The sequence below is a fragment of the Daphnia pulicaria genome, chromosome 3 (assembly GCF_021234035.1).
Source record: "Daphnia pulicaria isolate SC F1-1A chromosome 3, SC_F0-13Bv2, whole genome shotgun sequence".
NCBI classification, from domain to species: Eukaryota; Metazoa; Arthropoda; class Branchiopoda; order Diplostraca; family Daphniidae; genus Daphnia; species Daphnia pulicaria.
Window position 1 is genome coordinate 2,014,346 of NC_060915.1, and position 19,625 is coordinate 2,033,970.

General features: G+C 40.8%; 2 protein-coding genes and 2 long non-coding RNA genes across 9 annotated transcripts; 3 read left to right on the forward strand and 1 right to left on the reverse strand.

Annotated features, from left to right (window-relative positions):
• The first annotated feature begins 7,364 nt into the window (after positions 1 to 7,364).
• On the forward strand, positions 7,365 to 8,607 carry LOC124329362. 3 transcript variants are annotated; one of them, XM_046788419.1, is made up of 5 exons: positions 7,365 to 7,725; positions 7,789 to 7,875; positions 7,954 to 8,214; positions 8,288 to 8,364; positions 8,533 to 8,607. In XM_046788419.1, exons 1-5 carry the CDS (start codon positions 7,662 to 7,664, stop codon positions 8,578 to 8,580), a joined length of 537 nt encoding a protein of 178 aa, XP_046644375.1. In that variant the 5' UTR covers positions 7,365 to 7,661; the 3' UTR covers positions 8,581 to 8,607. The 3 variants fall into 3 exon arrangements, with proteins under 3 accessions (XP_046644375.1, XP_046644376.1, XP_046644374.1); XM_046788420.1 differs by having other exon boundaries at positions 7,954 to 8,147; positions 8,202 to 8,214; positions 8,288 to 8,607; XM_046788418.1 differs by having other exon boundaries at positions 8,288 to 8,607.
• Positions 8,608 to 10,525: 1,918 nt separating this feature from the next.
• Positions 10,526 to 11,149, forward strand: LOC124329528. Its single transcript, XR_006916807.1, has 3 exons — positions 10,526 to 10,706; positions 10,770 to 10,955; positions 11,023 to 11,149. It is a non-coding gene; the product is annotated as an uncharacterized LOC124329528 (long non-coding RNA).
• Positions 11,150 to 11,219: 70 nt separating this feature from the next.
• LOC124329527 lies at positions 11,220 to 12,702 on the forward strand. Of its 3 annotated transcripts, none has more exons than XR_006916805.1 (4): positions 11,220 to 11,518; positions 11,587 to 12,261; positions 12,338 to 12,484; positions 12,547 to 12,702. It is a non-coding gene; the product is annotated as an uncharacterized LOC124329527 (long non-coding RNA). The 3 variants fall into 3 exon arrangements; XR_006916806.1 differs by having other exon boundaries at positions 11,587 to 12,003; positions 12,053 to 12,261; positions 12,338 to 12,702; XR_006916804.1 differs by having other exon boundaries at positions 12,338 to 12,702.
• An 880-nt stretch (positions 12,703 to 13,582) lies between these two features.
• LOC124329525 (WD repeat and FYVE domain-containing protein 3-like) lies at positions 13,583 to 18,127 on the reverse strand. Of its 2 annotated transcripts, none has more exons than XM_046788606.1 (11): positions 17,980 to 18,127; positions 17,713 to 17,907; positions 16,582 to 17,643; positions 16,322 to 16,514; positions 15,983 to 16,246; positions 15,803 to 15,914; positions 15,538 to 15,726; positions 14,940 to 15,455; positions 14,674 to 14,879; positions 14,499 to 14,611; positions 13,583 to 14,438 (listed from the first exon to the last, which is right to left on the reverse strand). In XM_046788606.1, exons 3-8 carry the CDS (start codon positions 16,621 to 16,623, stop codon positions 15,422 to 15,424), a joined length of 834 nt encoding a protein of 277 aa, XP_046644562.1. In that variant the 5' UTR covers positions 16,624 to 17,643; positions 17,713 to 17,907; positions 17,980 to 18,127; the 3' UTR covers positions 13,583 to 14,438; positions 14,499 to 14,611; positions 14,674 to 14,879; positions 14,940 to 15,421. The 2 variants fall into 2 exon arrangements, with proteins under 2 accessions (XP_046644562.1, XP_046644563.1); XM_046788607.1 differs by having other exon boundaries at positions 17,713 to 17,910.
• Between the last annotated feature and the right edge of the window lie 1,498 nt (positions 18,128 to 19,625).

Below are 19,625 nucleotides of genomic sequence, written 5' to 3' on the forward strand. Positions count from 1 at the left end.
TTGTCGAGGAGCTGGTCACGCAAGTATTGAAAGTTGGCGACGACATCAATACTTGCATCTTCTTTCAACACCGGGCGTTTTCTTGACCCTTCCTCTAGCGAAGAATTTTTCGGAATAATTGGTGTTGTGAAAATGTATAGTTTAGGTTGGCCTATCACGTCAAAAGCATCTGCTTTAACGTCGCAAGTTGTAAGTGGTGGGAGGCACCTCTTGTTCGTTATTTGTATGTGAAATTCTAGTTCTTTTTCTTCATCGTGCATTCGGAATTTATTCGGTGTGCCGGTTGTTATTATTATTGCGACACCAGATTCAACCAGACGTGCTTTAGGCTCTGATTTTACGGTAAATGTTTTATCCCAAATTAAAGTAAGGTGATTGTGGGATATGCTGCCTGCTGTTGCTGGCGCTATTCCAAGGGGAGTTGAAAAACTTTCCCCTTCTGTTTCTTGGTACAGTTGGATTTTTTCGACGGCACAGTTGATAGTTTCGACTGTGACTGTTTCCAACCACCATCCATCTTCCACTGGTTCTTGATCGTAGAAAAATTTATTGTCGTTGATCGTCATTGGTTGATCATTGCACCGACGGCTTTCGTACATTGTTAGGCACTCGAGGTGAAGTTTCCAAGGCAATTTTGTCAGGCACAACCACTTTTTGACCGAAGAAGCTTGTAGTAATGTGTTTGATTTGCTTCCATCTTGCACAAATATAGCCAGGGAATTTTAATTCTTCCCGTTTTTCAGTATATACTGAATAATTAACTGCATTTGTGCGATTTTCATTTTTTTCGGGCTGACAGTCTTCATCGGAGAATTGCAGAATTCCTTTTTGAGACGCTTGCTCGCAATCACAGACGGTGACCTCGAGAGCGTTTAGGCCTAGAGCGTATAGGCCTAGCAGCAGTAGCATACGGAGAACAAACATTCCCGTGCTACTAATGACAAAAATTTATAGAGTAATACAAAATTCACACATAATATAACAATACAGTAAGAAAAGATTCAACAAATAAAAATTATCATTTAAAGCATTTATCAATCATCGGTTGTGGGTTTTTTTTTTTTTTTTAAATTAAGATTTCTCGTAGCGAAAGCGATTTTGGATTTTTATGGGTTACAAACAAATTTAAGACAAAATATAATCAATTATAAAAAGGAAACACGATGAATGGAACAATTTTAAGATATTGGATAATAATGTGGGAGGGTAAAGATTTTTTTTGGAGGGTAAATATATAAACTGGACGCGCAAGCAAGGGAAATATTCGAGAAAAACGGCGTTTTTATCAAAGTGAGATTATAGTTTAATTATTATTACTATCATTTTTAAAAGTTTAAAGAGAATTTTTGTTTTTTTTTAAGTTTAAAGTTTCAAATGTGGGATAAAGAGAAAAAAAATATTTTTAGATTTTGTTCAATTGTATGACAAAAAATATATATATATATTTTTGTTTTTTTCCTTTTATCTCAATTGATTTTATTATTAATTTACTGAATTTTTAAAAGTTGAAATGGGACCTTTTTTCTGTCTCGAATTCTTTTTTCTTATTTTCCTTCTTATAACTCTGGTAACTGATAGAGAAATTTATCAACAAAAATATAGGAATTCAAATGTCGCATAATTATTGGGGTATTAAGAAGACGGCGTAAAATCATAATGAGGCAAAAAAATGAATAATAAGGTATAAGATAAGGAAGGAAGTTGACTGATTTTGATAAAAGACAATTACAAACACATGATTATTTCTTGAATTCAATGTTCAACATTTTTCCATCTCCACATATATATATTTTTTTTCAATCCTTTTTCACATTTCTGCTTCATAACGAATAGGTCTTCGTCGAATTCTTTTGGGTCTTTCGTTAGAATCGGCCACTTTTTCTGTTTCTTTTTTCTTTAATTCTTTCTTTTTCTCTGCCGTTACTACTGGGTGTAAATGTGCTTGAAGGGGTTGAGTTGGTGTGGATGGCGCGTGAAATATGATATCAGCTAGCACAGGGGAGGGCGGCAAGGGGGAAACGCGCTCGCGATAAGAACACGAGTTTCTATTTTTAGCTTTTTGAATATTGCTCCCCTTTTTCTCTTTACTTGTGCTTTTTCTCCCCGTATGCAATCCTTTTTCTTTTTCGTTTGCATTGACTTTCGTTGTTTCTTTTTCGGCGTTATTCTTATCTAAGCTAGAATTTTCCTCGTCTGTTAGGCCTACGTCGTTTACGTTTTCTTCGTTTTCCGTTTCAATTGAATCGCTTTCATTACTAAAAGTTTCCCAGCCATCCTCATTACTTTCACTTTAAATACTTGATTCTTCGCTATTTATTTCGTCATCTTCATCCTCATTACTGTTACTACAAATATTTGATTCTTCGCTATTTTTTTCGTCTTTTTCATCCTCTGCTCCTTCTGTTACTTGCGTACTTATTGACTTAAAGCGCGGGTCTTTTATTTCGGCTGGTTTCTCTATTTCTGGGCACGCTTCGTCTTTCCACAGCATTGTTTCAAATAGCGGTTTTAGCCTATTCACATGCACGCGTTGGATATTATAAGAATTGTCGGCGATGTCTACTGTCTTGTTATTATAAGTTTTAATTACTCGAAAGGGTCCTTTATATTTTGAAGTAAATTTCTTACTGTCTCCGGTTTGTACTACCACTATATCTAATAGAACTCTATCCCCTACTACATATTTATTTTCCTTTGCTCTTTTGTTATATTGTTCTCGTTGCCGCTCCCTCGCTTTTTCACTTTCTTCCCGTACCCGTTGAAAAGTGTAGCGTAAACGATTGACCAGATTTCCTACATAGTCGGAGGGTGAAATATTTGTTTTAGGGATTGCTCCCAGAAATTCATTTATAGGTATGTTGGCATCTCTACCGTGGATGATATAATACGGGGTCTCGTTTGAAGAAGAATGAATTGAATTTCTATAGGCAAAGAGTAAAGGGTCGATTAAATCTTCCCAATCTTCATGATTACCGTCTTTTAATTGTTTTCTTAACATGGTCGTTATCGTTCTATTAAATCTTTCTGTCTCTCCATTACTAGCCGGGTGATAAGAAGTCGTTAATCTATGTTTTATTTTCAATTTTTCGCAAAAATATTTAAATAATTTTGAAGTGAAATTTGTTCCTCTGTCTGAAACGATAGCATTAGGCATTCCGTGCCGGGTCACTGCTGTGTCAAATAAACATTTGGCCGTTGTTAAAGCTTTCTGATTCTTTAGCGCGAATGCTTCTGGCCAACGGGAAAAATAGTCCGTGACTACCAAGATATATTTATTTCCGTTTGTTGATGCTGGTGTTATTGGCCCCAGGAAATCAATTCCTATGACTTGAAAAGGTGCTTGTGCAAGGTCATGTGGATGTAAATAGGCCTTTAATGTACACTTGGAATTCGCTGTACATTCTTTACAAGCTTTACAATATTCTTCGATTTCCTTTCTCATTTTTGGCCAATAATAGTTATTTTTAACTTTCAAGTATGTGCGAAGAAATGCTAAATGACCTCCCATTGGTCCTTCATGAAGCTCTTTTAATACTAGCAAACGAAGCGAAAGGGGGAGAACTAGCTGATGGTTTATTTCGTTTCTCTTGCTCTTTTTTGTTAAAATTTCCCGTCGGTAAAGCACTCCGTTGACTACTTCAAAATATTCTATTTCTTTCGCTCAATCTGGTTTCTTGTTTTCATATTTTTGATCTAATTCGCCGGTTTCTAAATAAACTTTAATCTCTTTACATAATTCGTCTTCCCTCTGCTTTTCACATACATATTGAAATTTATCCGTCGATTGGATTGTTACTAGGCTCGCTATTTTCATACGTGAAAGAGCATCTGCGTTTTGGTGAACTCTCCCAGGCCTATACTTTATTTCGTAATTTACTCCTGCTAATTCTATAGCCCATCTACCAAGTCTACCGTTACTATCCTTCTGATTTTTTAACCACTGAAGAGCTGCGTGATCAGTAATTATCTCAAAAGGCCTATCTAGTAAATAATGTTTAAAATGTTTTATTGCGTATACTATCGCCAATGCCTCTTTCTCAGTAGTACAGTATTTCATTTCTGGCTTCGTCAGCTGTCTACTTGCATAGGCTATCAAGTGTTCTTCTCCGTTTTGCACTTGCGACAGTACGGCTCCAATTCCGTAGTCACAGGCATCGGTGAAAAGTAAAAACTTTTCGTTGAAGTTGGGATATGCCAGTATGGGCGGCGTCACAAGACGGTCGCGTAACGTTTCAAACGCCTTCTGATCTTCCTCCGTCCAAGTGAACGGCTGTTTTAACATATCCTTATGCGTCTTTCTAGTTAGTGGTTTTGCTATCGCGCCAAAATCTGGTGAAAATTTTCTATAATATCCAACAAATCCTAGAAAGGAACGAACTTCATCTGCTGATGCCGGTATTTTGTAGTTCTTTATTTGTTCGATTTTTGCTGGGTCTGGTTTGATACCCTCCGCTGTTATCACATGGCCCAGATAATTAACTGATCTTTGCAAAAATTGACATTTTTTGAATTTTAACGTTAATTTTGCTTCCCTTATCAACTCGAATACTTCACGGAGGTCTTTCAAATGTTGTTCAAATGTGTCTGAAAAAATTATAACGTCATCCAAATAGACCAATGCCTTCTTCCCTAAGACGTCTCTCAAGGCATAATTCATTAGCCGTTGGAAAGTTGGTGGCCCGTTACATAATCCAAATGGCATTCTTGTAAACTGATAAAGGTGATCTTCTATTACAAATGCTGTTTTTTCTTTGGCCGATTCTTCCAATTCAATTTGATAATAGCCTGAGGCCAAGTCCAAAGTGGAGAAAAACTTTTTTCCGTATAACTTATCTAAAGTGTCGTCAATACGAGGCATCGGAAAAGAATCTTTCTTTGTTATACTATTTAATTTACGGTAATCAACACAAACTCTTATTTCTCCATTCTTTTTTATAACTATAACTACTGGTGCTGCCCAAGCTGAAATTGATTCCTCTATAATCCCAGCTTTTTTCAAGTCAGCCAATAACTTAAGAACTATTTCTTTATATTTTACATGTAAGCGATATGGGCGTAGTCTGATAGGGCCTCTCCCTTGTGTGTCTATCGTATGTTTTATTAAGTCGGTACTACCCAACTCTGAAGTTTCAGAAGCGAAAATTTTTACAAATTCAAAGATTAAGTCCGAAAGGGGTTCTCGAAATTCTAAATCAACGTCTGGGAATTCAAATGAATCATTTTCTGGATTTTTACCGCTTCTCTCCTTTTCTGCGTTCGCGTACGCGTTTTCAGTCTCTATCTTTCTACTCTGCTTTAAATAATCGCTTGACCTTAAATCTAAGCTTAAATCACTATTAAGATCCTTTGGAACCTCATTATAAAATGTCGGCTCTTTAAGATCTTCTGCTACCTCCATAGGCTTGCAAAAAAAATCTGTTGCCTCAAAGCTCCGTCGTAAATCAACTTTAGGCTCTTTTAAGCTTTCTGACGCCACCAAGCTCCTTCTTGGATAAACCTCTGGCTCATTTATATTTTCTGACACCGTAAGAATCCGACGGGAAAAATCCTTAGGTTCGCAAAAAAAATCTGCTGCCACAATGTTCCGTCGTGAATAACCTTGAGGCTCTTTAAAGCTTTCTGGGTCCTCATAGTATTGTCTTAAACAATCATGAGTTTCATCCCCTAAACTACTATCATTATCTATTTCAACTTTATCTGGGTCCTCACAGTTTAACCAAACTTGAGTTTTATCCCTTAATTTATTATCATTATCCATATTTCCTTTTTCTGGGTCCTCACAGTTTATCCAAACTTGAGTTTTATCCCCTAAACTACTATCATTATCTATTTTTACTTTTCCAATGATTGAACTCGCAATTTCAATCGTTCCTAATTGAGAAGATCTTGGTAAACAAACAGAATGCATTGAATGATTTTCTACTAATAAACTATATTTTCCATCGTTCGAAACGGTGCTAACAAAATCTCTTATTTCTAGACCACCTGGTAGTGTTTTATTAGACGTAAAAACCACTGTCGCTTTAGGAGAGACGTAAGGAAATGAACGCTTCATCTTCGCCTCAATTACCATTACTGATTGCTGGGGTATTTTTACTCGTTGACTTGCTGTAATCGTCATTTCGGGCGCTGGTCCTGATGTGCCTTTTTGTTGGTCTGGCTAGATAAATGCTAGATAAATGCTCTGATTTTCCCCATTAATTGTAAAGCCATGTTTCCTAATAGCATCCCATCCTAAAATACAATCTTCTGAAATACCATCACTAATCACAAAATTTTGGAAAAGTCTAACATCTCCATAATATATAGGCAAAATCACTTGTCCAAACGTATTTAATTTTTTGTCATGTACAGTATCTTCCATAAAAATCCGACTACCCCTTTTTTTAAAAAATGCCGCCTATCGGTTCGCGGCAAAACTACATGATGTAACCAGACAGTTAGGGTATGGGGTAATATTCTAGAAACGGACAAAGGCTTAATTTCCATGACAACGAGACAGCCTTTAAGGCATTTAACTCTGAAGCACATGGCCTTGATTAAGGAGAGGTTGGGTCACGTTGCCGCAAGCCATCCAAAACAATTTTCCATTTTGCCTGGCTTTTTCGCTTTTTCGCTCAACTTTGTGGGAGTAAAAGAGGAAGGGTTAATAGAGGGGGGGGGGGGGAAATAGTATAATTGCGAGCCCGAAGGGCGAAGCTAATAATCGCATACGCAGAAAAAAAAAGCCATGTCACTTTGTATGTCTGTCTGTATGTATGTCCCGCACCATAGCTCGGGCATTTTACGACAGATTTCAGACTTTTTGGTCTTAAAAATTACACAAAAAATATGCGGTGCGACCAGAATAAAAAAGATTTCATTTACTTAATTAGTTTTCCCGTAATTAATGAAAAACTGCTAAAATAATTGCTTAATGACTAGTGACATCTGGCGGTTGCGACTACAACTTTTTCAATTTTGGTCAAAATTAATCACCACCAGATGACCATAGCATCGCCGTGATGACGCAATAATTAATGTTCCAACCATGACGCAACAACCAGATTTGCATTTTTGTTTTGCAGTTATTTGACTAAAAGATGGTTATTTTTAAATTCAATGATTGAACTTTTTGTGTAAACATAGGAACATACGAGTTGGGCAAACTAAACGTAAATAACTGGTAAGGATATTGAACTGTGACAAAAAAATCTCGTTTTAAGACCAAAAAGTCTGTGAAGAAAAGTGTGAATTGTGAATAAGTCTGACTTAACAATAGGCCCTGAATTTGGCATTTAAGACAGTTTTCAACTGGCTTACGACTATCCCTTCGCGGCGAGCTGATAAGCTTGCTTTTCTATCTTACTTCAGCGCGCGCTATAGGGCTGTTCGACATCTTTTTTAACATTTGTTGCCATCGTGGCAACGCAGCAACTCATGTATTTTTGTCTGCTACGAGTGACTTGTTTATTCTGTGAAATTTGAAAGTTTGTATTCAGATTAAAACAATCACAAAATTTTAAATTATCTAATTGATAGGTATTCTGAATAATGAATACTAAAAAAGGTTCAGTGAGTAGATGGTGCAAAGTGTCAAATTGCCGTAACCTGAAAAGTGAAGTGTAAAACTGTATAGTTTACCAAAGGAGGGTGTAAGACGAGACTTGTGGTTGGAGAGAATGAATTACATCATCCACACCAACTTGAAAAATATCTATGTGTGTTCGGATCACTTTGTTACAGGTATTTATAGGTTAATACTAACAATTATTGATTATTATCTTACAATTTGTGAAATGCTTACAGGAAAGCCGAGTGGAGAATTCCACAAAAAACATGTTGATTGGGAACCCTCTATAAATGTGGGATCAAATAAGACGAAACAATTTCTAGGTATTGCATTATTCATTTTATGTGTAAAAAAACATTCCTATATGTTGTTTTAATGAATGAACTATTTTGTCATTACAGATGGTGATCATCAAGTACGTAATAATGTTGCTTTTGACAAGGCTGATACACCTCCATTGATAGATGTTGAAACTGCAACTGAAGATACCTCAAACAGTTTCGATGAAGATGTTGCATTAATTGGAGATACACTTCTAATAAGTGATTCTCATCCAATCCCATCCTTGAACGATGTAACAACAAGTACGGAAACTTTTGACATGACTTCAACTGCCGATGATGAAACTATCATAACGGTTGAAACCACCTTTGATGCATTGCGTAAGTAATGTTTTAAAATGTTATTTTGTAATTAATGAAAGTAATTTTCTGGTTCATTACTTATAATTTTCAGCTGCATTAAATAATTCAAGTCAATCCATCAGGGACGTCGAATTTACTTCCGGTGATTCATCACTAACAACTTCAGTTGATCAAGTAACAGAATTAATGTTGCAACTTACTGTTTTAAAAGAAAAACTATTTCTTACTGAAGAAAAACTCGTGTATGTTAATGAAATGATCTGAGCTTCAGGGAAATTTAATTACGTCACGTGACAGAATAGCAATTCTGTCACGGGTCTGTTGCGCTCTTTACAATTCGTGTTCATCTGTTGTACCCTTACTGAAGTGTATTTAGGTGAATAATTGTCATAATAAACCACAAATTTTCAATAAATACTTGATGTATTAACCTTGGTTAACAGGGGCACAAACAGATTACCATTTTCTTCGTAATAATTTAATCAAACACAACATTTTCACAAATGGAGATTTTCTTTTTTACAAAGGAAGGTACACAAATTGTATCTTTTCACTCACTAGGGCCTACTGATTGAGGTTATATTGGAAAGTGCTGTTCTCTGAACTTGACTGTTACTAGGAACGACCGGTAAGTTATTTTTCTTTGCTTTTGCCGCTGCGGCACGAGCAGCTTTCTTGCAAGTGTCACACTTCCAAAGCTTTGTTATTCTTTTTGGGGGATTAGTTTGCGACTTGATGCCCGATTCGTGGAATGTTTTTCTCTTGAAATTGTTGTCTACACAAATAACTTTCCCAAATAACGTGTTTTGGCCTCAATACTAAGTCCACTGGCATAATTAGACAGTGACATAGTTAAACACTAACACTATAACGAACTAATGTATAAAGAAAACACATCACAACTTCAAAACAACCCCCTTTTCTATCACTATTTTTCAAAAAAATTCATATTTCGCAGAACAAACACAAGTCACTCGTAGCAGACAAAAATACATGAGTTGCTGCGTTGCCACGATGGCAACAAATGTTAAAAAAGATGTCGAGCAGCCCTATCTAAGCGGACGCTTCATTACAGTACCATGAACGTTTGTTCAAGCCGTCGCAAAATAATATAAAGAACTTAAATATTTGAATTTCCCGATAGGGATTCTATCGAAACTCGACCCCCCAAATCCACCAGTCGACAACCGATAAGATGGCGCTGTTCCTCTCAGAGGTATGGGCCGAACGAGGGGGGGTTCGTTGTTAATTTATACGTTTTTTATTCGTTTGATTGAAATGAAAATAATTAATTCTAGGTTGTAGAGGAGATGATGACGGATGGCAACGTCATAGTGTCATTTTTATTGGATTAAAGTTGTCGTCGTGGTAATTGATTGAAACGCGAATTGCCTTTTTGAGTTGTATTTCTTTCCCGTTAGATTGTTCTGACTTAATTCATGCAAGGCCGACGAATGTCAACACGGCCTTGGATTAAATCATAGTCGAAAATGGCTAGGTCAAGTGTCAACACATTTGAAAATCTTGTCACTTGTAATATTTGTTATTGCTCATACAAATATGATGAGGAAATTAGAAAACCAAAATTTCTACAGTGTAGTCGCATCATCACATCATTTGCCTCGAGTGTTTCCAGGTACGAAAATGTTTAAATTCATAAGACATCTATATTTTTACCTTATAAAAGATAGACTGTACTTCAAGGCACTAATCAGTAATCACATGCCCTTTCTGTCACAATCGCACATCTAAAGACAATAGTGATGGAGCAGAGTTAACCAATCAATATGTCATAGAATTCCTCAAAATTGTAAGAATCTGTGTACCACATTAAAATAATATTTTTAAGTTGTAAAGCAGATAAAATCCTGAGTTTTGAAATTTGGAATGATCAGAGTGAAGATGAAGAGGGGGCTGAATTATTCATTTCTGCTATTCTGCACTTGCACTAGCATTGAGTTGTAGAGAGATGGAACTGCAACCAAAGAATAAATCCTTTTACCAGAGCGTACTACCCAGGAGAGCGAGGAAGAAGAGGGTAGTCAATTTATGACATTATCACTGGGCATGAGATGGAATTATACAGAAATGGAAGAGATGGAAACCTTGAATGAAGCCGTGCATCAGAGCTTTAGTGTCCCATCAGCAAGAGCAAAAGTTTATGGTGACAGCAGCCTTCATGTAAGATTTTATTATTAAAAGTTATAAAGCTGACAAGATACTGAAGTTTTGCACATAGGCCTACTTTAATAGGGAGCCATCAAAAGAGGAGGAGGAACAATTGATGATGGCATCCCTTGAGCCGGCATTGAATGGCAGTTACCAGTTACCCTCTCAACCAGATTGTGTCCAAAGATGAAGTTGAAGAGTCGGCTAGCCGAAGAGTCTGAACTTTTCCAGCTTGTAACCAGAAGGACAGTGAGTCGCAAGAAGAGTGGCTCAGACACAGCTTAAATTAAATGGAACTTCCATTTAAGTCAGATCCAGTTACCTTCAAGGAGGAGGAAAATGTAATGTAAAACTAAATCAAATAGTTTTATTAACCCATAAGTTGACCAACAATTTTTTCTTAGTGGGCATCAAACATCAGATCAATGACCAAATCAAACACAGGCTACAACAGCTGGATGAATTAGAAGAGCATGCAAGTGAACACAAGGGACTTAACATGGATGTCTCACGAGTTACACAAATCAGTCATGAATTCCAACCGGTCTGGGATTTAGATCAAAGAGTTAAAGCCCTAAAAACTAATTAAGGTATTTATCTGTTGAATGTGTTAAAGTGAATTTATCACTCATAAAAAATGTTTTTATTCTTTTTCAGTGCTCTATACTTCTGCTTAAAACTCACCCATTTGCCTTTTATCCGAGCAAATTTGTCCCAATTACCCATATTCTTGATAATTTTGGTCAAATGGTTGTTAAAAGGGATTGATGCTGACAAAGTTATCAGGTAAAATTCAACCATGACATTCTTCTCGGAAACGAGTAGCCTACAATTGTCTCATTTGTCATTTATATGCTTGTTGGTTTTGGAAATACGATGCATCTACTGCTGGTTTCTCCCGGTATTGGCAGTGAAGAAATGTCTGGGAAACCACTGAGGGCAAGATCAACACCTTTGAAGGAATGGATTGGATCAAGCTAGGCGTTGGCCCATCATCTATGGTATGTCATTTCCCCGGTTGGGAGCATCACTGACGCCTTGATCGAGAACGAGGCCTCTTGCGGAATATCGTCAGATCACAACGACGCTGAAAACCTGAAATCTATGCCAATGAGCCATCTCCTCCCTATTTATCAACATGTACCTCGTTCAGGTAAGCCGTTTATTCGTTGATTTACCATTGGAACGGTCATTTAGATTTTAATTTTTTTTTTTTTTCAGAGACTTGTGTTTCCAACTGATTTCACTCTACTGTCTCCGTACGATTCCGCTGGCAAAGTTGGTCAATCCTCTGAGCCACAGTACATGGAACGTATGCGAAAATGTTCTGTCTTGTTTGCTGGGGCAGCAACGCCAAGCCTTGGGCTACTCACATCTTTCGGAAATTACTGCTGCCCGGTTGTCGATTCGTTCGCTTCCCAGTTGAAAATTGTATCCTCTGACATTGGGCCATTTTTGTCGCGATGCATCTGAAATCGTCACCATCTTTTGCGTTTGTCGCGTAGCGTTTGTGAAAGACATCCTCGGCCGTCACACCGGACAAGAAAAAGACGAGCAGTGCGAGCTTTTCCTCGTCGAAAAACTTTGCGTTCCATCTCAGTGAATTGAGGAATGTCGGGCAGTTAAGGCGCTCTATGCGTTTATCCGAAATTTCATGCCACTTCCTGCTTGCCGCTGACCTTTACAGCCAAGCACACGACGTTATCTGTGATGAAACTGCTCCGGAAGCTATCCTGTCTGAAACCTGTCTGGAGTTGGAGGAACTCTTGGCTCTCTTGGCTGACCCGGAACGATTCAGTACAATTGCCGATTGGTACCTAATAAGGGCGCCCTTTGCGTAAAGTTGATTGGAATTATATCACAGTCGTCAAAGCCGTAGATCGAATTTTAAAGCAGGTAAGAGAAAAAACTTTGGAATTTTTTCTTTCTTTGATTGTGGCTGTATCTGTAAATCATAATTCGTTTCACGCAGGATAATTCCAGTAAAAGAGTGCAACTAGAATCTCTCCAAGTTGGTGTCCTCTCTACCCGTACCTTCTGCCAAGCACAGGCTTGTTCGCACGGAAATAGCCCAGAAAGCGGCCTACATCTTCCAAAAAATTATTGAACTCCAGTTAAAGTTGCTAATTGCAGTAAAAAAAAATTCATGGTCATTTTAGCTCAAATTTGAACTCTCATTAGTCGGTCAACGCATCCGAGGAATTTGTGGTTCCCTCTCGTTTTTTCCTGCCGCAATAACTCCGTCAGCTTCCTGTGACGCAGGATTACTCGCTCTCAGAGCTTAACAACGTTGTCCGTATGTACTTTCTCGAACTGAATGTTCAAAAGGTGCCAAGTTATAAAGATCCTGTATTTTTTTTTATTATTTTAAAGTTGTCCTCGGGATCCGGAGCAGGACGCAAGTCCCAGTGGCGTTAGGTTAAATGCGTCACTGGTTCCAAATTGTCATATATAGACATAGGTCCCATTGTCGAATTATTCCAACGACATGCGTACCGAAAGTAAATGTAACCGATTGCTTTAGATTCCGGTAATTGTGGCTACAAGATCCAATGCTCTTATGTCCCAACGACTTTAATTCCAAACGACTTATGTCCCGACGACTTATGTCCCGACGACTTATGTCCCGACGACTTATGTCCCGACGACTTATGTCCCGACGACTTGCGGTACACAAGTCCCAGTCGTCATTGGTAACTTGCGACATAAGCACCAAAATTTAAAAAAACGTCAGAAGACCCGAACGTAAAGTGTCCCATGTTATTTATGACCCACACGTCATATGTCCCAAATGTAACAAATCCCACTGTTTTTTTTTTTGGTCATTTGTCCCAAAAGACTTATGTCCTGGCGTAATAAAATCCAAAAGACACAAGGCCCAGTGTTTAAAAGAACCCATGCAATTATGTCCCATAATGGTAAATGGCATTAGTGTCCATTCGTCATTTGTCCCAAGCTATTTATTCCATTCGTCAGTAGTCCCAAGCTATTTATTCTGAAATTTGGCATCCCTGTAGCTAAGCGGCAAAATTGATGCAATCAACTCCGCGGATCTACTCAGCGGGTTATCCTCCACGAATAACCAATTCCATTCGTCATCATTTTTCTAAAATCATTTCTCATGACCAAAATGTTAAGCTGTATGTACCGCTTTTCTATTCGAAACTCGGTGTCGTTGGGTAGCTGTCACAAGGGTATGGAGAGAAATCGAACAAAGTTTTTATATAGCAAACCGCGATTGGTTGTATTAAATTCCAACTCTTTACACGTAGTTATACAATACCAGGAATGAGGGAGCAACGCAATGAAGTAAAGCAGGAGGGGTAAAGGGTAAGGTTAAGTAAAGGGAGTCACTGTTTAAAGATGTGCAGACCTGAGAGGTGAGTGCCAGGATCAGGAGCCGGTCCGTCAGTGTCAAACGGGTAAAAGAAGGCGTCAATCAAGTTGATAATGACGGCCAAATTGAATAGGATTTGACCCCAGATGGACATGTGCGAGCTGACCCAAAAGAGGAACGGCTGTCCGCGCAATTTCTTCTGCCATTTCATCTCGTCAAACATTACCCGCCGAGGCCATTTCGGTCGTGTTGACCGACATGGTGGACCGGATTTCCGCTTGCGACACTCTGACTTGGTCGTGGAACACCTTGAAGAAGATGGCGCTCGTCTCGGCCGACTGCAATTTCGTGTAGAGACTCCGCTGGATGACGGGGTTGCCGCCTTCCAGCAGGGCGATGCCCAACTGGACCGCTTCCATGAAAACCTTGGGCGATAACGACGACTTCATGACCAATTCGTCCACCAAATCAGAGTCAGAGGTGCCTTCTTGGTCCAGGTACACTTGTACCTCGGGCAAACTCATTTCACCTCGCGACAGGAGACGCCCTCCAGGTCCGTGGGTTGTCAGCGATGACGATTGTCCCACACCGCCTCCAACACCAGTACCACCAGATAATGTTGAATGAATTCTAGCGGCAGAGATTCCGCTTCCGCCATTGATCTCGGTCTTCTTAGAACTATGAGAGGCTGGTTTGGCAAGTAGCGAACTAAAAGATTCTTCCTCAATGCGTCTCCCTAGTAATAATTGATTCATTAAGGTAATTTTATTGCTTTAAATTTTAATAGAATGATTACCTTTTCGACATTTTGAACATCGAAATTCATCATCTGACGTAAGGTGTTGAGAACTTGGATACAAAGTTTTCCCTCCTTGTCCTCCAGCAATCGTTCGGTGTGTTTAATCATTCCTTCAATAAAAAAGAAATTCCAAGTTAGATCAAGGGTTAACATAAATACAAGTCAAATTTACCTGCGAATGAATCCGCCATTGTCACACTTTTTCCGTGCTTCCGTGCCAGGCTGTAAAAGATATTCCGGTCGGTAAAGGACATCGACGATAACGGAGGACTCGGCTTGAACCAAAGGATGCAGATGAGCCTTAACAAGACGACAATGTCTTGCAGGCCCTCAATAACTGTCCGATCAAAGCGGACGCTCAACTGCGAAATGTGGTACCTGAAAAAAGACGATATTAAGTCAAAAGTTTGAAGGAAATTAAATTTCTTTTTGTTTTACTTGAGAGCTCCGCTGCTGTCAGTGGTGTCCAGCCGGTGCGGCGTTCTTTCGTGCCGACTCTCATCATGTCGACAAAGGCGATGAACGAAGCCTTGTCGTTGTACAAGACGAGCACGTCCTCCCCGACGTTAACCAGTTCTTGCATGACCATGTCTTGGCACTTGCGGATGAATTGGCCTTCCGCTTTCACGATCGTCTGCAGAAAGTGGAGATATTCCACGTAACGGCCGTGAGTCTCGATGCAGTGAACGAAATGCTGGACTACTTTGTCGCTCAGTTCGCTGCACAGTTGGGCATTGTCTTGAAAGATGGCACAAACCGTAAGAGCTTCCAGCAACTTCTCTCTGAAAGATTAGCCCATTTTCTTTTTTAAATGAAACATCTCTTCATCTTTTGTCAGTCGAAAATTAAGAAGTTCCATCGCTGGACATTTTCAAAGAAGCGTAGCACTTCTGACACACCCGCACCGGCCGGCGGATCCTCTATTGCATAATTTCAGACTCGTAGCGAGTGCAACTGTGGAAACCAGGAAGAAAATTTTACAAATTAATTTCTATTTCAATCGGCAAATTTCCATTTCAATTCAAATTGAATTTACCGGCAGCAGAAGACGTGTCCGCAGTTGCGGCAGTGATGTCGGCGCTCAGTCAACGAGAATTTCACGCGGCATTTGGTGCACATTTCGACCGTGTCGTCGCGGAGCCAATGGTCGGCCACCGAGCGGCCCATCACGCTCCACGAATGGATGCGACCGCGGGCGTCGCCCACCAATACAGTTCGATTGTCTCTTTTTTGAAAGAAACAAATAAACAAAATTAGTTTATTTCATTCCAATGATTTTGCTTTAATTTTAAAATGTTTACTTGGAAATGGCCAGAGATGTGACGGACGCAGGTTCGCTGTTGTCTTGACGATCGTAGGCCGTGTGCATCGTCAACTTCGTCCGGAAGATCAACTGCCTCTGCCACTTGAAACCTGGAATCGGAAGAAAAATAAAATTATTTCATCCGTCCAATAATTTAAAGGTATTAAATAATCAAAACCTTCTTTCAGGACGTGGCGGAATTTCTTGCCCGGTTGTTGGCTAACAAAAGGAGCCACCACGTTAGCTTCGGGCGTCTGCTGCTGCTGTTGCTGCTGGATGGCGCTCTTCCTCACTTCCGACTCGCTAATCATTTCGAACGTTCCGTTCAGACTCGAATCGCTCCGGCTCGTCTGCAACGGCTCAGTCGATTGTTGTTGTTGTTCCGGTTGTTCCAGCGATGGATTCTCCCCCTCCTTTGGTTGAGTTGGAGTGGGCGAAGAAGCTGGACAAATAAATAGAAAAATAGAGTCGTCAATCAAGCGAAAATGATTAATAAAGTAAAATCGAATTGGTTTACTGCTGTCAGGCCCTTCGTGTTCACTGCTGTCGCCGCAGCTGATGGGCAAACTGCTGACGGACGCCTGTCGCTGAAGAATGGCGCCGGGCAGTTCGGCAACGTCAGGTGAATCCTCTTTCGATTCTTCGACGATTTTAGGAGCCTCGGCCGTTTCTTCCGTCCTCACTTGTGCCGGCGTTTCCTCGTTGGGAACCTGGGCAACAAATTCAAACCATTAAAATAGAGAAATACCAGGGGAAAATCGCCGTAGGTCAAATTACCTGGACGTAGTCGAGGGACCACATTCGAACGACTCCGCCCATCGATCCCGTCGACGTTCATGGGATCCCACTCGTTCGGACGCACAGACGCAGAAGATGGTTAGGTTAGTGCTGCGAGCGGCCGATTTGACCCACCAGGGTGTTGACGCTGGCCAGCGGGTCGCCGTTGATGGACCACAGGTGGAGCCAAGTGCCCAAGCAGGTGGCGATGTCGCCCGTCAGGTCGTTGATGTCGATGGCCGCCAGTGGAGCGTTGTGCCCCGTCAACGGGCGGATGAAAGTCAAACGAGAAAAATACCAGGCGACGGGCGTCTGGTCCCTCGATCCCAACACCAGAATCTGAGTAAGTGCTGCACACATCAGGTCGTTGTAGGAGCGGTCGGCCAGCGTGTTGAGGTGCATCAGGTACTAGAAGCTGGTTAGCTCGCCGCGCACCTAGCGCTGAGTCACAGACGTCTCGCCCATCAGGCCAGCCGTCATGATCGACTGCTCAACGTTGGCCAGCCGCTTCTGGCCGGCCACCGACTGGCTGGCCGAGTCCAAGAGGCCCGTGGCTGTGGACAACAGCCGCTGGTAGACCTTGTTGGGGCAGGAAGGCCAGCAGGTGGTTGCGCTCGTCGTTGGAGAAGATCCCCAGGGCGATGGGTTGGAGGAGGTAGCGGCGCTTTTGCACCTCGCGGATGTGCTCGTAGCCCAGCCATGAGCAGAGCACTGATGCACCGACTTCAACTCCTTCCGGTTGCTTTTGCTGCTACCCGTTTGCTGCAACCCATAGCTGACGACCGACGCCACGGGCGTCGTGTTCGGCGGAAAGATCGGCTCGAACGTCCCAGACGGGAAATCGGAAACGTCGCAGGTTTCCCACGACAGACTGCGACGAAGCCACTGGCTCCTCCGCCGCCGATCTGGATCCGGTCAATTCCATTTCCTTGTCACTATCGGCAATCATCTGATTCACCTGCTGGGCGTTTCGTTTTATGGCTGCCGGCTGCCCACCTTCTGGCTCCTGGGCCCGATCCACCTGATCCTCTTGCCGGAGATGAACGGTCAGGCGATGTCGGTCTAGAAAAGAAGATGCCCACATTACAATCAAAGGCCAATAAAGTCAAATAAACGAAAGTAAACTGCTACCTAATCCAACTGGTCATCAAGTTGTCCATTACTGATCCCAGTCCAGCATACAATTCCTGTTGTTGCGCTCCTAGATTGGGTTGAGGTTTTTCACTGTTCTGTTGTGCCAAACTGTAAAGTAATGTTTTCACACTTCGTCACAGGTTAACTTGAGAGATGGCTGGCAATAAATTTTCTTCATTTAAGTCGGATTTTCTTCTTGTCAATAAAGAAAAAAACAGGCATGAGCATATTGGAAATTATGTGAATGAAGACTAAAAAACATACCTTCAAGTGGAGGACAATCCTGGTTCCTCTACCCATGGGTTCTCCGTGATCAGGCTTGATACAGCTGAAGATTCCCAAACATACTGCTCATCATCATTATTGTGCTTCGAATGAACTGTCACCTTGTCGGCAACCAGGTAAGCAGAGTAGGAACCCACACCAAACTGACCAATCATGGAGATGTCAGCTCCGGCAGAGAGGGCTTCCATGAAAGCTTTAGTTACAGACTTGGCAATAGTACCCAAGTTGTTAACCAAATCAGCCTTGATTATGCCGATACCACTAAAGAGAAACAGAACAGTCAAATTCGTGTTCAAATAGGAGGAACTAAGTTTCTCAACTTACGTATCCATGAGAGTGAGTCAATCTTGTTGGGGACAATCTTGATTTCAAGATCCTTACCGCTGTCCAACTGGCTTGAGTCAGTCAGGGATTCATAACAGATCTTGTCTAGGGCATTTGAGGAGTTGGAGATCGACTAAAGAAGGTGTTGATAATCAAGCTCATAAGCTTAGAAATCTTGGAATGTGAAAGTCTCAGCTTCGTCTTCCATTTGAACTTCTCCAGGCATCTAAAAAGGAAAATATTTCAGTAAGAAATGTTTCTCAATATTGTGGTAGATCACACTCAAAAATTGAAATTCTACATATTTATGGACTTGAGGCATACCAAAAAATGTGTAAATAACCAATTTGTTTGTCTAAACCAGTAGTAAAACTTACTTGGTTTTAAACGAAAACAAACAAACCGGACGCTTTTCTGTTAACGTTGGGTGGGGATCTACATGTATATACAAGGCCGCCGCCCGACGGGCAGTCGTAAAAACTGCCACCAAATTCGCTTCTTGTTAGGCCTGCAAACTATAGCTTTTGAGTTGACACACAGCAAGCCGGGAAAGTTCAAAAAATTTTAATCTTCGTAAATAGAAAAATGGAAACTAATTCAACAAAACAAATAGGGGATTTTAAATTTAAAAAACGTTCTGTATTTCAAACATCAGAAATTCTTGGTTACAAATTTTGGAATGGAAAATTTGAATTGAAATTGGAAAATCCCGCATTAGTATGGGAGATTGTTGATTTTGAGTTTTTGATGAAATCAATTGTTACATTATTGATTCATGGAATGTTTTAAACGGGAAACGTAATAAGATAAGGTTCGCGGCAGATTGGGCAATTTGTTTGCACTCCTCGAAGACCTGCAGCGCCTTGGCGAATTGCCAGTAATTGTTGGAGGCAAGGCAGGCAAAAGCAATGCCGGCAGCCATCCAAGCCATGGTCTGCCACATTGAACATACAAATTGGGCATTGTTCATTGGCTCCCACCAATGCCCCTCTGTTCCGCGGATGCTGCTGAACTGGTTGTTGCCCAGCATTCACCGGGCCATCTGGAGCATTCGGCGCGGCTACCGGCGGAACATTCTGCGCATTTGCAGGAGCTTCTGGCATGGGATTATCGAACGGAAAATCGATGAGATCATCATCGTGGTCCATCAAAAAATCTGCCATATCTGCGTCCCATTCAATCGCAACACCGCGACCTCTTCCGCCATGGCCGACTCCTCCTGCCGCAGCTCTGCCACGGCCTCTTACAGCAGCTCTACCACGGCCTCTTACAGCAGCCGCTCTACGGCGTATGCGGCCCTG

Excerpts from the sequence above, each read along its gene's own strand:
- LOC124329362 (XM_046788418.1), top strand. The coding sequence starts at position 7,662 with ATGAATTACATCATCCACACCAACTTGAAAAATATCTATGTGTGTTCG. Across the intron at positions 7,876-7,953 it reads TAAGACGAAACAATTTCTAG|ATGGTGATCATCAAGTACGT; the intron begins GTATTGCATTAT and ends TTGTCATTACAG. Across the intron at positions 8,215-8,287 it reads AACCACCTTTGATGCATTGC|CTGCATTAAATAATTCAAGT; the intron begins GTAAGTAATGTT and ends TATAATTTTCAG.
- LOC124329525 (XM_046788606.1), bottom strand. The coding sequence starts at position 16,623 with ATGGGCGGAGTCGTTCGAATGTGGTCCCTCGACTACGTCCAG. Across the intron at positions 16,247-16,321 it reads ACACGAAGGGCCTGACAGCA|CTTCTTCGCCCACTCCAACT; the intron begins GTAAACCAATTC and ends TTATTTGTCCAG. Across the intron at positions 15,915-15,982 it reads CCGCCACGTCCTGAAAGAAG|GTTTCAAGTGGCAGAGGCAG; the intron begins GTTTTGATTATT and ends TTCCGATTCCAG.